Genomic DNA, 13,858 nt, shown 5'->3' with positions numbered 1-13,858 from the left:
CAAAGTGGATGCAGCTGCGCTTCACAAACACCGAGCTCCGTCAATGCAACAACAGCACCACTCATTCACATGCAGCGCTTCCTTTGATCCCATGAATATCCGGCCGATAACCGCCGTGGACACATCATCACACCGCCCCCCCACTGCTCCCCCTCCCCCGCCTCTCAGACCCCTAATTGTATTGGTTTAACATATGCACGACGGGACTCGGGTTTAATCAAATGGATTACACTTTATTCGGGAAATTAAATAAACGGATACATCGCTGTGGTGGGTGAAGCCAACAATAGTTAAAACTACATATAAAAATTGCAGATAAAAGAACGGTAAAATCACTCGCATGTAAATGACAGTAGGAAACAACTAATAACAATGGTCAAACATTTTCATGAGAGGGGACATTTAGCTCATCTATCCACAAAATATGTACTCAGACGGTAACCGCTGCGGCACCGCCGTACGGCGCGTGGGCTGCCACGCCGCGAACAAGCTCCAATCCGATGCCGTCGCAATGATCTGGTCCAGGAGTTCTGCTACTTTCTGGAGAGGAGGACTGCCGACTCAGCAGAACTGGAAACACAAAACAGCGTGTCGACTGCTGCAGTGCACGACGGGACAGCGCGTGATATAAGCTCACCTTCCACCTGTTGCCGCACTGGTTGCAAAAGACGAACGTGGTCATAGGTTCATCAGCGCTGCGGGTTTGAACCTGGGTGGGTTTCAAACGACAACAATGAGTAGGGATGGACGATATGGACAAAACAATATCACAATAAATGTTGTCATTTCGGTGATAATTCTCAGGAGAAATCATGTTCCTTCTCCTCCATGTGTTGGACACTACAGTCTCTCTTGAAACTTATTAGTGGAGTTTGTCTCCAGCATCATGGTCTGTTGATGTCTCAATAGAACAGTGAACTCAGTGCAGAGATGAGAAACTCAATGTTTCAGGTCTCTGGTAGAAGCCGCTGGTGTCTGACAGGCTGCTCTGCCAGCTTTATTTAGGGGTTAAATGGAGCCGTCTGTCTGCTGTATCTCATGTCTCTGAACAGTTGACTTGAACTATGGAGCAGTCTGGACTCATTTCCTAGATGCTACTGAAGAAACATTAGAAATCAGGTGAAGAAATGATCATTTAGTCAGATTCTATTCTCCAAATCAAACTGTCGGTCCTTTGTCTTTTGTGATGAAGAACCTTTTCACAATTCAAATCAAAATATCTGAACATTCTATTATTTAACTAAGAGGCAGTGCCTTCATATATATTTTGTTTTAAATGAATGAATGTTTAAATGTGTTGAAGTTCAGAAAACAGACACAGATACAAATGTAAAAACTGTAGACATTTAGCTTGTAGAAAGGGAAAGAATCATTATCAAAATGTTGTTGTTGTTTTTTTTTGAATGACTCAGGGACAGCTGAGTAAAACAGCTGCCCAGGAGACTCCTGCATCTGAAAGTGTTACCGTGGCAACAGCGACTCTGTTAGCGTTTCTGATTTGACTCAGATGTTTGTTTTTATAAAAAGTTATTTTTGTACAAATCACTAGTTAACAGCTTGTTTTTCACAAAGCAAGTTGTCAAGTCAGTCGCTGACATGGCGTGTCAGGAGGGGAAGGGGCTGGGGGCGGGGCTTTGGACGGCCCGTTTCAAAGTCCCAGCTACTTTAAAGGCCTGTTTGACGGCGACCTCCACGCACCTGTGTGTAGGTGCAGCATTTGCCCTTGCACTTGCCACAAGTGAACAGGTCTGTCTGCGTGCCGCCGGTGGTGGCCATCTGATGGTCCCGGACAGCTTCTTTGGTCAGGTTCTTCCTCATTTCTTTCAGTTCGTCGCTCGCCATTTCCTGTAACACCACAGCGCCATATAGCACAGACGCCAGAGCAGCGGAAGGTTCTGGAGAGTCACACACCTCGGCAGTCATCTTGGCCATGCGCTCGGGGGTCACGCTCCCACACAGCACCGTCCGCCTCAGGTTGGGATTCTTCATGTCTTTCAGATTTGAAATGCGGCTCCGCACGCGGTTCTTGTATTTCATGTCGGTGTTCTTGAACTCTTGGAAGATATATTCCTCAATTTGAGCACCAAGTTCATCGCAGTCGGCACCGATGGCGATATAATCATCTGAAACCAAACGACACGTTAAACTTGCTCTGATGGTTTTCACCTCTGTTCTGATGCACCGAACCTATGGATTATTACGATTATGAAAAAGCATCAGTAATGACGATACGCGTACCTCCGGCCTGCAGAGCGTTGGACAGCATCTCTCTGCACTTGATCCGTACGGAGTCAGAGGTGCTCGGCGCTCGAGGAAAGGTGTTTATTAACGTGTTGGCAGCAACGTCAGCCGACTCGCTCTTGCTGCTGGAGTTACTGCTGGAGCTGCTGCGGAGATTTGAAATCACAGACTCAACCACTGAAGGAAGAGAACAAGTGTGGCTGTGAGGCCATTACCTCTCCTCTTTAGCCTCGGGGCTTCCCTGGGAGGGCGAAACGGAAGTCGTCTGCTCTTTTCTCTTCTCATCTGACGGTTTGTCTCCACCTCCTGGCTCGTCTGCGCACCCATGTCACACGGGGGAAATGTCACATTTACATGATTGATTCAGTCACAGCTTCAGAGAGCACAGCCTGGTTACTAAGCAGCACCGGAACCTCACCAACCACCAGACAGGGAGCAGATCGTGTTTAACCCACATCCCTCAACAACTCAGATTTAGCCATCACATTTAAAGGGTTCATTACCCAAAAGTTTCTTCCATGATTTGATCAGGGACTTGGCCAGGGAGGTCACCTCATCGTCCGTGCTCTGCTTGCGGATGGCATTCACGGACATTCCGATTCTGGTAGACTGAAAGGAAGCATGTCGGTTGGATTCGGCCACCTCTCTGTTACGTCTGAAGCCGTGAGAGAAAAGGACTACCTGAAGCAACTGAAGGGTCATGGGGATACTGCGAAGCTCCTTGAGTAGGTCCAGCGCCCCCGACTGAGGAGAAGGAGAAATAAAGCTGAATACATTTCCAAGCGCAGCACCAAGACAAAAGTGCATGTTTAGCGAGGACGACACCAGCACGCAGTTTAAAACTTTCCATCTCCTACTTCTCAAACCACAAACTCCATGCAGCTGGTGTGGAAGACGTTAGAGGAAATTTTGGACATGGCAACACTGCTGCAGCCCAAACTAGACAGTGAAAACAAGATCATAAAAGGAGGGATGCTTTCCTCCTGGAATGTGCTCTGAAACTGGGATGAAAACTCACGACTTCAAAAGGTTCGACTGGCTGGTGGGAACCATCAGCAGCCGGGATCGTACTGAGAACTGGGGATGACCGAGTTGTTTCCCAGTACAGTGGCGACATCATCTCAAGACCCAACAAAACAAATTGACAATGAAACGATAATTACAACTAAAGCAATGTAAATCCTTGATCAGCGCTATTTCCAGAGTCTTCCAACAAGACAAGAGCAGACTGCAGTGCATCGTACGTTCGGCTGAGAAGGTGATGGGTTGCAGCCTGCCACCTCTTCAGGACCTGTATGTCTCCAGGACCCAGAGACGTGCAGGTGGGATCAGAGCCTTCGACCCTTCTCACCCTGGACATGGACTGTTTGTCCCTCTTCCCTCTGGCAGGAGGCGACGGTCCATCCAGACCAGAACCTCCCGTCACAGCTTCTTCCGCCAGACTGTTGACTTTGTGAACAGCCTTTGTTGCTTATTTATTTTATTGTTTATTATTATTATATCTTATTTTATTTTCTCTCAGCGCGTTATTCCAAAACACTTTCCTAGCTGGTGGGCTCCCCACTGACCGTGGCAACACATTCAATTCTGAATTCCAGTTTGGGGCACCGCTGTTCCTGTGAAGTTCATTCAGCAGCGTGGAAGGCAAAGACGCGACGTGCTGGTATGTAAACACGCGCTCAGGCGCGGAAACGAAAGTGAACCAAGCAAACAGTGGAAAACAAGGACGTGGCACGCTACACTGGAATACCATCGATTGAATGGGATGCAGGAGAATTCCAAATGTTTGCTGGTGGTTTGTCAGAGGTTAGCGGCTACTTTAGCCAGTTAGCGGCTAATAACCCTGCACGCGTGATCAACCGCTAAACTGCACGTTCCCGTGCACTTTTACGCCACGTTAGCACGGTGGTCGGTGTAGCTGGAGCAATTCGCGCGTGTTTGCCATCGGGTTAGTTGTATTCATGGTGGAGGCAGCCGTGAGCAGCTAAGCTAGCTGCTGTGGCTAACAACACAACACTCATCCCGGACAAACGTCTCACCCCGTTTTTCTTCTGCGCCATCTTATCCATTTTCTTGGCGATGCGGATGATCTCTTCTTCCTCCTTTTTGCCCATGGTGGCTGACAGGCTCCAAGCCCAGATCGAGGGGGAAAGAGACAGAGGTCTATACAAAGACCACGCAAGCGAGCGGCTGCGAGCAACGGGTGCTCCGCTGTGTAGCAGACCCGACTAGTCGATCCGCTGGGGATCAGGACAAACCAATCGAGACAGATAACGTCATCCCCGTTACAGTAAACCTGTGGATCAAACATGTAGGGAAAAAAATCAGGTAGTAATGGCATTGTTTTGCTTATTTTGTGATGTTTGTGTGATGTCGTGGAAGGAAGAAAACGTTTTACTCTACTTTAACATAAGATGGCGCCATTGTGTGCCAGCAAAGGCGGTAAATAATCGCCTGACCAAGTCGCTGCTGAAATGGTTTGATCATGATGGAAACTGTTGCTGTTGTCAGAGCGGACGTGATGCGAGCATGAACACGTTCGTTGGACTTGTCTGTCCTGCAGTGATCAGTCATGATAAACTGTGAAGAATCAAAGCAACTAAATGATTTTATTTTTATTCATCCAATAACAACACAAATGATGTGATCTGGATGTTGCTTACTTCAGTCAACAAACCTCAGTCGGAATGTGTTTATTATATATATATTCCCCCTCATTCTACTGAGCAAGAGCATTCTCGCTCTAATCCCTATTAGGACAAGACTACTTTAATCTGATTATGCAGACTGCGATTTGGAGATATTCCACCTTCAGTATCTCCCAGGATCTGGAACAGTTCTGCTACTTTCTCTAAAAGTGGGGTCATGAACTTCTGTACATATCCCCGCCAGACTTGATATCTCACCTCAGAGGCCGTCTCTCACCACATTCATGTTGTTGACACTCTTTCAGTTCCAAAGTAGCAGGATAAATATCAACACCAAAACACCCAAAATCCTCTGTTAAATTCATTTGATCTAAAATTATTGAAATATATTAAAAGATCTGCGGAAATATGTTTGAATTCTTTCTTCTTTATTTGCATACTTTAAGTGACTTATTATGCATCTACTGTATAGACGGAATCCAGCACAAACACATTTGCAATGCATTAACTTCACAGTCTTTGTTCTTTTACCTCCATGTGCTGATTAAGTGCAGGCAAAGATTAGGCAAATTGGCCGTGATGTCAGCGTCTGAAAATAGCCAGGACGCCGCTGAGAGGCTTTGGCCTGTGCTGGGACGGACACCGGGCGGCACTTTTCTGTGCTTTCTAGCGGCCTAAACTCAGGAGACATGTGAGAGGACAGGTACGTTCTTTTGTTTGTGTGTGCTAATTTGTTGTTCTATGTTTTTGTTCAGTGGTGTAAACTCGGTCAGACCGTCCTGGAGTCCAGTCCGGGCGTGATTTTTGAGGAGTCACCTCTTTACTTTATGAGCACGTAATCTGATTTAAACTGCTCATTTTAGTCCTTGCTTCCCGCTCAGTGTGTTGCCATCTGTGTCAGTGCCTCACCCAGCCGTTAGTGCAGCTCCATCACTTGCGTCTTCATCCTGATAGCTGTTTCTTTTTGTTGTGTTTTGGCTGTTTATTTGAGTCAGCATGAAAACATAATCTTAGAACTGTATTTAACCGCTGTAAAAGGAAACACCAATGAATCCCCTCAGGTGCAGTTGAGGTCGTCTGATGATGTTCATGATAGCAAGTGTCCACAAATCTCAGGTGTCGAACTCAAGGCCTTCTAGTTAGGTGATGTGGCTCATAGACACTTCACATGCATGTAGTTGGCTCACAATTACAATTCCCTACTAATGTCAGTTGGACAAAAAAATATTTGACCTATAGACCTATAAAAGCCATTTAAGCTAAAATCTACCGGAAACGATGCAGATGGATGGGAAGTCCATGCATGTCTGAGCGTCTCTATTTACAAACGTATTCTGTTTAAAGAATTCGATTTGTAAATGATTTTTATTTTGGCCCATGCCTTGGTCGGTGTATGTCAGTTTGACACTTGTGCCATGAGGAAAACTTGGTTGTGGTTCTTCTTAATATATGGTTTGAGCTTAGGTCAACTCTGCTGAACCATCGGACTACTGAAGGACATGGTTCATGTCATGCCATAGTTGGCAAGCACAGGTGACACACCAGGCCATCATTATAGTTCACAGTTTGCTATTAATGTATGTTGTAGAAGCTCCTCATCCACTGATACTACATGCCCCGTAATGCACTGCAACAGCTGAAGCCCTTAACACTGTCCCTGACAAAGCGTTGAATCAGATTTAATGGTTCATTGTTGTCTCTGGTCAGTGATGGTGGTGGCTTCTGCTTCCCCTTCTGTTTGACTCCTATGGTTACAGTGTTTTCACATTCATATACTTGCTGCTGTGCAGAAGGTCTCTGGTTCAATTCCAGCGTCCCCTCACTGGGTCTGCTCTGTGTTGTATGCTCTGTGTGGGTTGCCTCTTGCACTCTGATTTCCTTCCTTGTTACTCCCAGTGTGTGTGTGTACTGCCTCACGCACCATTGAGTTGCTTTCATCTTTCACCTGAGTTTGACTTCTTCTGCGCAGAAGTCTCTGACTCATCATGAGCGAAGCAGCAACCCAGGACCAGCCTGCTCAGGCCGGTTCCTCCGGCAGTGGACAGACTTTACCCTCTCGACTGCTGCAGCCCGTCTCTGATCCCTCCGCCTCCAAGAGGGTCTGCTTCTACAAAAGCGGCGATTTGAAGTTCAGCGGCCATCGCATGGTCATCAATGGGCGGACGTTTAAGACGTTTGACGCGCTTCTGGACACCCTGTCCAACAAAGTGCCTCTTCCGTTCGGGGTGAGGACCATCACCACACCCAGGGGAACCCACGTGGTCAAGGGTTTGGAGGACTTGCACGACGGAGGCTCCTACGTGTGCTCTGACCAGAAGAGGGTCAAGCCGCTCGACCTTGCTGAAGTGAACCGGCGTCAGGTTCCATGGAACACCACCAGACCCTTCAGCACAGGCCGGCAAAGACGGCAGGGACTTCTGTACGGCAGGAGGAATGAGGTGAAGCGGCCAGAGAAGACCACGGAGAGAGTGGCTGTGAGGACGCCAAAGAGACTTGTAGTCATTAAAAACAGAGATCCCACCGTCAAACGGACAATCGTGTTGCAGAAGCGAACAGCGCCAACGTTTGACGCCTTGTTGGATTACCTCTCGCAGATTCTCCAGTTCCCAGTCTTGAAGCTTTACTCCACCGATGGAAGACGGGTAGGTTCCTCAAAAGCTGCAGCACAATGTTGAATTTAAACCTGCAGAATGGTGGTGTACTCCCTCAAACACGTTCGATTCCCGCTTGAGGCGACTTGCTTCAAAAACACTTTCAGAAGGTTCAGAGCGTGTGGAGGGTGTGGACCACCTGACCCCAGAGGTTTGAATCCCCCAGAGGAAGCGTCACCACTGATGTAGCTGTCTCCTTCAGGTCGGTGGTCTCGCCGCTCTCATCCTGTGCTCCGGAGTCATCGTTGCGGCCGGTTCTGAACCTTTCCGGTTAGCAAACAGCGTTTTCAGAGGGTCTCAGACGGGACAGCCGCTGGATGCTGCCGAACCACTGGTGCCGCAGACACACACTCGTAAGTGTTGACCTGTGTTTGTACACAACTGATATAACGTCACGTGACATTGTAAAACGTCAGGAGTTTCTTGGCCTGAGGTAGGTGAGAATAAGTCCCCATGTCATGACCTCTTAAGCCTGATTTGTAACCCAAAATAACGCGTCCAGTCAGTGTCTGCTCCAGTCGGCTCCCTGCTTGTCCTCTGAAACATTGATGCGCATCTGTTTAGTGATGGTTAAACAGTTCTCTGCTTGATTCTGGTGTCAAAAGACAAGTGCAGAACACACCACTTCTGTTTCCATTCCTCAGATACCAACAAGTCCTCGAGTGGAAGAGGCTCCAGGAACTTTTCCTTGTCGTCAGAGAAACATATTGTGAACCAGATAAACCAGTCTTTGCACCGTAAGCTGCGCCATCACGAGTCTGCGGAAACGGAGGTCGAGCGGCAGTCGGTGCCGCTGCAGGAAGACTCTCCCACAGATGGCCGCCACTACACTTGCATCATGCCCCGTGACGACGACATCGAGAAATCATTCCGTGTAAACCAAGATGGCAGCATGACAGTGGAGATGAAAGTGCACCTCACAATTAAAGAGGAGGAGACCCTTCACTGGACCACGACGCTCAGCCGCAGCACCATCTGCAAGAGGACGAGCTGTGCTCCGGTGTGCGAGTCCCGCCGCAGCTCACCTGACTCGAACAACGCCTCAGAAGGGTCTTCCTCTCCGACCAGCGAGGATGACACCAAAGAAGTCAGCCATTCCTCCTTTAACGGGAAGGCGGTGTGTTTCAACAGCGAAGAATTCTACGAAGCGAAGAGTTTCAAACGGCGTCCGACTCCTGGTCCAGTCAAGAAGAAAGCATCTGTGGAAAGTGTGAGGATGGAGTCGGGACATCAGGAGAAGACGGTGAGCCAGTACTCCTACATGGAGAAGACAGATGACGGAGAGATGACGGAGGAGTACTGCGTGGTCAGACACACCAGCAGTAGCAGCAGCTATCCCGTCCCAAAGCCTCGGAATTCCTCTGCTGGGAACATGCGTTCGGGTGTTGGCACCTCTGGGATCGCTGAGGTTCTCCAGATACAGAACCATGGAATGGACGTGCGAGAGACGGTGATGCATATCTATGAAAGCCATGGTGGCTTCGACAACTATCTGGCAAACGAGGAATACACTGCAGGTGCTACTCAATCACCGAGAAACAGAGCATCAGGCGGGTCAGAAGTCCCATCATCGAGCAATGACATCGACTTCAGCGCCACGGACTCCCTACCAAGGCAGCGGGACGAGATGCTGTCATTGTCGTCCGAGCCTTTGTATCCAGTACACCAGCCTCCATCTAATCTGCCGTCTGTGGCTGAGACAGAGGCCCCAAAGGTTGTTGGGAAAGATCTGAAGAAGAAGGACAGTAAGGCCTCACGAAGCCAGAAGAGTTCTACATCAACAAGCGGCTCGGACAAAAAGGGTAGCGCAGCGACGCTGTCCAAGAACAGCAAGCACTCGTCGCCAGACAAGGTGAGCAGCAACACCAGCGTAGAGCGGAAGAGTTTGGCATCAGGGGCCACCAAGCGTGACTCGAAGAGGGAAAAACAAAAAGCATCAACAAGGTCGGCTGTAAATGGAGCTACCTCCAAGAAACAGACCAGGACAGCTGCAAAGACGAACGGGCACAATGTCAACACCCCAACGGAGCGCCCCCAAATGAAGAAGAACATCTCAGACATTTTAACACCGAAGAAGTCTTCGGGTAAAAAGCGCAGGGCCAAGACCCCTCCCACCAACCCTTCAGAGCCGCGAGAGAACGTCTCGATCAAGTCCTTGAATGCATCCCAAAAGGAGATCCAGCAGTATGTTGAGAGCTGGTTGGAAGAAGTCAGTCCGGACCAGGTGCCGTACACCGATGACGCCAGAGAGTCGACCGCCTCCACCAAAGTGTTATTTAAGCTCGGTGCAGACTCTGAGTCGGATGAGAAGAATGGGACTAATGCTAAACAAGAGGGTTTGACCTCAGACACCTCCGGGGAATCAGCATCCTCCCTGACTGCACCTCCCTCCAGCGGAGCTTTGCAGCCCGATGTGTGCCCACTAAGAGGTTTAAGTACCTCGGCGCCAAATGTCAGAGTTGATGCTGTCGATCAGGAGGGCATGCAGCGGTCACACAGATCTGCTGAGGCACTGGCGCCTCTTCAGTGGGAACCTTCCACAGCCAGTCCTAAAATAAAGGCCCTGCCTTTACTGCAGCAAATGTACGCCTCGGATCAGGAAGACAAATCAGAGTCAACCGACGCAGACAAATCGACCAGCATTGCAAGCTTCTCAAGCCAAGTGGCGTCAGTGTTTGGCGCTTCATGCAAAGCCCTACTGTCTTTCCTGTCGGTGATGACGCTCAGGGATACCCTGGCCATCTCCAGCCCAAGCAAAACCAACATGGCCCCCGAGGCCATGCTGATGTTGGAGTCGCTGCAGAAGATTTCTACCATCGAGGACCAGGAAGAGCAGAGGGCAAGCCTGACGGAGCTGCAGAGTAGAACATCTTCTCAGCTCAGGAACCGCTGGACGGCTTTCCAGATCATGAGGGACAGGCTCCATAGTGAGCCGCCGTCGCCCAAGGTCTCTGAAACAGAATTTGCCCTGGACGTGGTCTCGGAAGAGGGCGACTTTTTAGAGGAGCAGAAGGGTATTGAAGAGCTGATGGAGGAGCTGAACATGCCGCAAGACCTCAGGGAGGAGATCTCACTCACCATACACCATTCCAAATGCTTGTACCCAGCGCTGGAGGGTGCTGGCGAGTCAAGGGAAGTGGTGGAAGAGGAAGCCAACTCAAGCGAAGAGGCCACTGAAGGGGCTTCCGTTGATCTAGTCAAGGACCCGGATGTCAAAGAGTCAGACGTTTCTGAAACACATGATGATGAAAAATTAGGTGAAGAGCTGGCGGTGGGTGGAGGGATTACCAGTGTAACGGGACGGATGGAGAGTGAGGACGAGTGTACTGAGGAGGAGTCCGTGGTGAAAGAAGAGGAAGGGACAGCGAGTGGAATGAGAGAGGAGTTGAAAGAAGAAGCAGGTAAGAGGTTAGCCGACATGGACGACAGCGTTGTTGATACTGATGAGCGGGACGCAGAGGAAACGGAAGGAGGAGAGGAGCAGTCTGAGACAGAAGACAGGAATATCATTGCCACAATAGAAGAAGAGGTGGACACGGAGGAGGAAGATAGTGGAGGTAGCCATGAAGAGCAAGGAGGCGTTTCTGATGAAGATCAGACACATCAGGAAGAGGAGAAGACAGTGGTGCTCAGTGATGAAGAGAGCGAGGAAGATGGACAGACGGTTTCTGAGCGTGCAGAAGATTTGGATGAGAAGAACAAGCCAGATGAGGAGGAGGTGGAGGCTCAGGATGGGCTGCAGGAAGAGCAGACGGATGGTGAGAATGAGCAGGGAGGCAGTGAAGATGGTGAGGGAGGTGAGAGAACGGTAGCTGCTCATGAACAGGTCCTTGAGGAGGCCTCTTACTTGACACAGCAGGGAGAGAAGTCCTCACCGGATGAACTCCAGAACAGCCATGAGGACGACAAAGACCAGACTGAAGTCGTCACCGAAGCTGAATCTGAGGAGCCGAAGCAGAGCCGCAGTTTTCAGCCTCACCCAGCTGAGATTTCCCAAGAGTTACTGGACTTCATCAACTCTGCTCTGCAGTCGGCCTCATTGGTGTTCACGTACGACAGCCAGGGTCAGATCAGGGTCACGCAGGACAAGCACCGAGCCGTGCCGACCAGAACCAAGCGACGGAAGAAGAGCATGTACTCCTCCAAACGTCTGCCCAGTCCCAACACTTCCGAGTTATCCGACTACCGGCCGGAGAGCGACGAAAGTGGGGCGCCTAAAACCGTGGCGTCGCTCGAGATCGCTTCAGAAGACGGCGAGAGAACGTCCGTTAGTGAGGCTCAGTCAGTGCGTCACACAGGTGACTCAGCGGCCGAAGGGAACTCCCAGTCAGGAAGCAGCAAGAGTCCTCCCGCTAATCCAGAGGCATCAACGGAGGATGGCAGCTCATTAAGAGCCCATCCAGAGGCCGCTCCTGAGGTGGCCTCCGAGCATGACGCGGCTGATGGAGTCCTGATTGATCGAGGTCGATGGCTGCTCAAGGAGAACCACCTCATTAGAAAATCCCCTCCGCTCGCCCAGGGAATGTACGGCCAGTTAGACAGCAGCTCCTTGGACACCTTGGATTCCCCGACCCAGTCCAAAACCATGCAAAGCCCCCTCGGTGCCATATCCTCCTCCGAGCTGGAGGATCTGGCTAAACCTCCCTCTCCCAAGTGCACCTACTACAACATGCCACACGGGAGCGATTCAGACCCATTCTCCGACGACTACAGCTCCAAAAGAGGGGCGGGACGGGGGGCGCGAGTGTCCCCCACTGTCGACACCTCCAAAACATGGGCCAATAAAAATGGCAGCCTGTCCTCCTTCACCTCAGTGGAATTCAAAATGCATGACAGAAAAATTCATCCGCAGGAGGAGACCATCGTGGTGACGCAGGCGAGAGGGACCTCTAGAGTGCGAGAAGGTCTACTGCAAGAGCAGGACTCCATGGAAAACCTGCGTCTGAGGTGTAACCAGTATTGTCCGATTCTGTAGAGCAAGTTTACCACTGAAGACCAGCGTGCCTCTTCTCTTTCAGCGACTCCAAGTCTATTGGTGTCGTGTGTAGTAGTTGGTGCGCACTGCAAGGATCTCCAGGTTCAAGTCCTGCTTGTGGTGGTTTTGCTACTAGCACTCTTTTTTCTCCTATGCATTTTTGTGGCAAAATATTTTGTGAACTTTACTTTTAATCAGCATGTGTGATCTGTCTCAGGGAAATGCTGAGCTAATATTGAACAAATGGATTATGAAAAACCAAAGACATATTTGTGTGAGACGCTTTATTGAACTGCTTCACAGTGTGACTGACATGTGAGTGTAAATGGAATGGAAACTGTTTTCATCAATAAAGTTTTAAAAACGTGATTTTGGTGTCCTGTCAGGCGCACACACCCTTTTATTGGCTCATTTGCGAGTGTTTTAGAGACAGTTGTCAGGTGACTCGGTTTAGCGAGTCCTCTGGAGGTTGTCTTTCATGGCTCAGACGTTTTCGTGTTCATTGAATCCTTGTTTTGTGAGTCTTTTTTGTGACTTGGTATGGGCTTGTATCACTGACTCGTGCTACGTGAGTCATTTGAGTTGACTATTTCATGAGCATCTTGTCATTTGTTCCGGTGTTAAGTGACTTGTTAAGTGGTTATTACTTCCTAGTGGTGAGAGTTCAGTGTGTGGTTTGGATCTTTGTAAGTGTGTTTGGTGAGACTGTTTTGAAAGTATGTAGGGCAGGGGTCTCAAACCCACGGCCCGCAGGCCATTTGTAGCCCACTGGATGCTGTTTCGCAGGCCGCCACTAGGGGTCTAAGCAACCAACCAGAACATTCAAACTGCAGGGCAGCGCAGTCCTTCAAGCCTGCAGTGCATGCTGGGATCAAGGCCAGATGACCAACGCAGCATTCACCACTGGCACCATGAGTTTGAAGCCGCTCTGGCCTTTTATTGTCTTCAACTGGTTTGTGTTTCAACACTTAAATGGAAAACAACTACTTGTGATGCCGTTAAATAAGCGCCTTCCTGTTAATGATGTAATTACATGCTGAAGATGAAGAAAATGATCTGACCCCTGGATCCGTCACGTCCCCTGCTCGACTCATGTTAGCCTGAATGATTCCTTGTTGTTCATGAGTTCATTGTTGTGTTGAGAGACCCTTCTGTGTGGTTGGTAACTAGAGTTCAATGAACCACCGGTTCGGTTATTTATTTGTGGTTTTGGATTGTGGAGTTCGTGACTCTACATTGTGAGGTGTTTTCTTCATGAGTTAGTGTTCATTCGGGCAAAGGTGTTTAGTGACTGCTCTGTCTGGATAGCCGTGTATGGATGGTAACCCATTTGAAAAGACCAA

At 49.4% G+C, this 13,858-nt stretch overlaps 2 protein-coding genes across 5 annotated transcripts; one reads left to right on the top strand and one right to left on the bottom strand.

Moving 5' to 3' along the window:
• Positions 1-231: 231 nt before the first annotated feature.
• Positions 232-4,480, bottom strand: tcea1 (transcription elongation factor A (SII), 1). 2 transcript variants are annotated; one of them, XM_053884128.1, is made up of 9 exons: positions 4,281-4,480; positions 2,923-2,985; positions 2,745-2,850; positions 2,457-2,556; positions 2,239-2,384; positions 1,912-2,123; positions 1,699-1,845; positions 638-709; positions 232-570 (listed from the first exon to the last, which is right to left on the bottom strand). In XM_053884128.1, the coding sequence occupies exons 1-9, from the start codon at positions 4,353-4,355 to the stop codon at positions 562-564; spliced, it is 930 nt and encodes a 309-aa protein (XP_053740103.1). In that variant the 5' UTR covers positions 4,356-4,480; the 3' UTR covers positions 232-561. The 2 variants fall into 2 exon arrangements, with proteins under 2 accessions (XP_053740103.1, XP_053740102.1); XM_053884127.1 differs by having other exon boundaries at positions 2,239-2,387; positions 4,281-4,477.
• On the top strand, positions 4,207-13,279 carry LOC128769962 (oxygen-regulated protein 1). 3 transcript variants are annotated; one of them, XM_053884125.1, is made up of 5 exons: positions 4,207-4,552; positions 5,439-5,592; positions 6,859-7,531; positions 7,743-7,893; positions 8,185-13,279. In XM_053884125.1, the coding sequence occupies exons 3-5, from the start codon at positions 6,875-6,877 to the stop codon at positions 12,513-12,515; spliced, it is 5,139 nt and encodes a 1,712-aa protein (XP_053740100.1). In that variant the 5' UTR covers positions 4,207-4,552; positions 5,439-5,592; positions 6,859-6,874; the 3' UTR covers positions 12,516-13,279. The 3 variants fall into 3 exon arrangements, with proteins under 3 accessions (XP_053740100.1, XP_053740099.1, XP_053740101.1); XM_053884124.1 differs by having other exon boundaries at positions 4,207-4,569; XM_053884126.1 differs by lacking the exon at positions 4,207-4,552 and having other exon boundaries at positions 5,436-5,592.
• The last annotated feature ends 579 nt before the right edge of the window (positions 13,280-13,858 follow it).

The sequence above is a fragment of the Synchiropus splendidus genome, chromosome 13, assembly GCF_027744825.2.
Source record: "Synchiropus splendidus isolate RoL2022-P1 chromosome 13, RoL_Sspl_1.0, whole genome shotgun sequence".
Taxonomy (NCBI): Eukaryota; Metazoa; Chordata; class Actinopteri; order Syngnathiformes; family Callionymidae; genus Synchiropus; species Synchiropus splendidus.
Note: the sequence above shows the minus strand (reverse complement) of the source record. Positions and strands in the feature narration are given on the sequence as shown.

Coding starts and splice junctions, on each gene's coding strand:
- tcea1 (XM_053884127.1), bottom strand. CDS start 4,355: ATGGGCAAAAAGGAGGAAGAAGAGATCATCCGCATCGCCAAGAAAATG. Junction 2,851..2,922: donor TGACCCTTCAGTTGCTTCAG/GTAGTCCTTTTC, acceptor GCTTCCTTTCAG/TCTACCAGAATCGGAATGTC. Junction 1,846..1,911: donor TGGCCAAGATGACTGCCGAG/GTGTGTGACTCT, acceptor GTGGTGTTACAG/GAAATGGCGAGCGACGAACT.
- LOC128769962 (XM_053884125.1), top strand. CDS start 6,875: ATGAGCGAAGCAGCAACCCAGGACCAGCCTGCTCAGGCCGGTTCCTCC. Junction 7,532..7,742: donor ACTCCACCGATGGAAGACGG/GTAGGTTCCTCA, acceptor TGTCTCCTTCAG/GTCGGTGGTCTCGCCGCTCT. Junction 7,894..8,184: donor GGTGCCGCAGACACACACTC/GTAAGTGTTGAC, acceptor TCCATTCCTCAG/ATACCAACAAGTCCTCGAGT.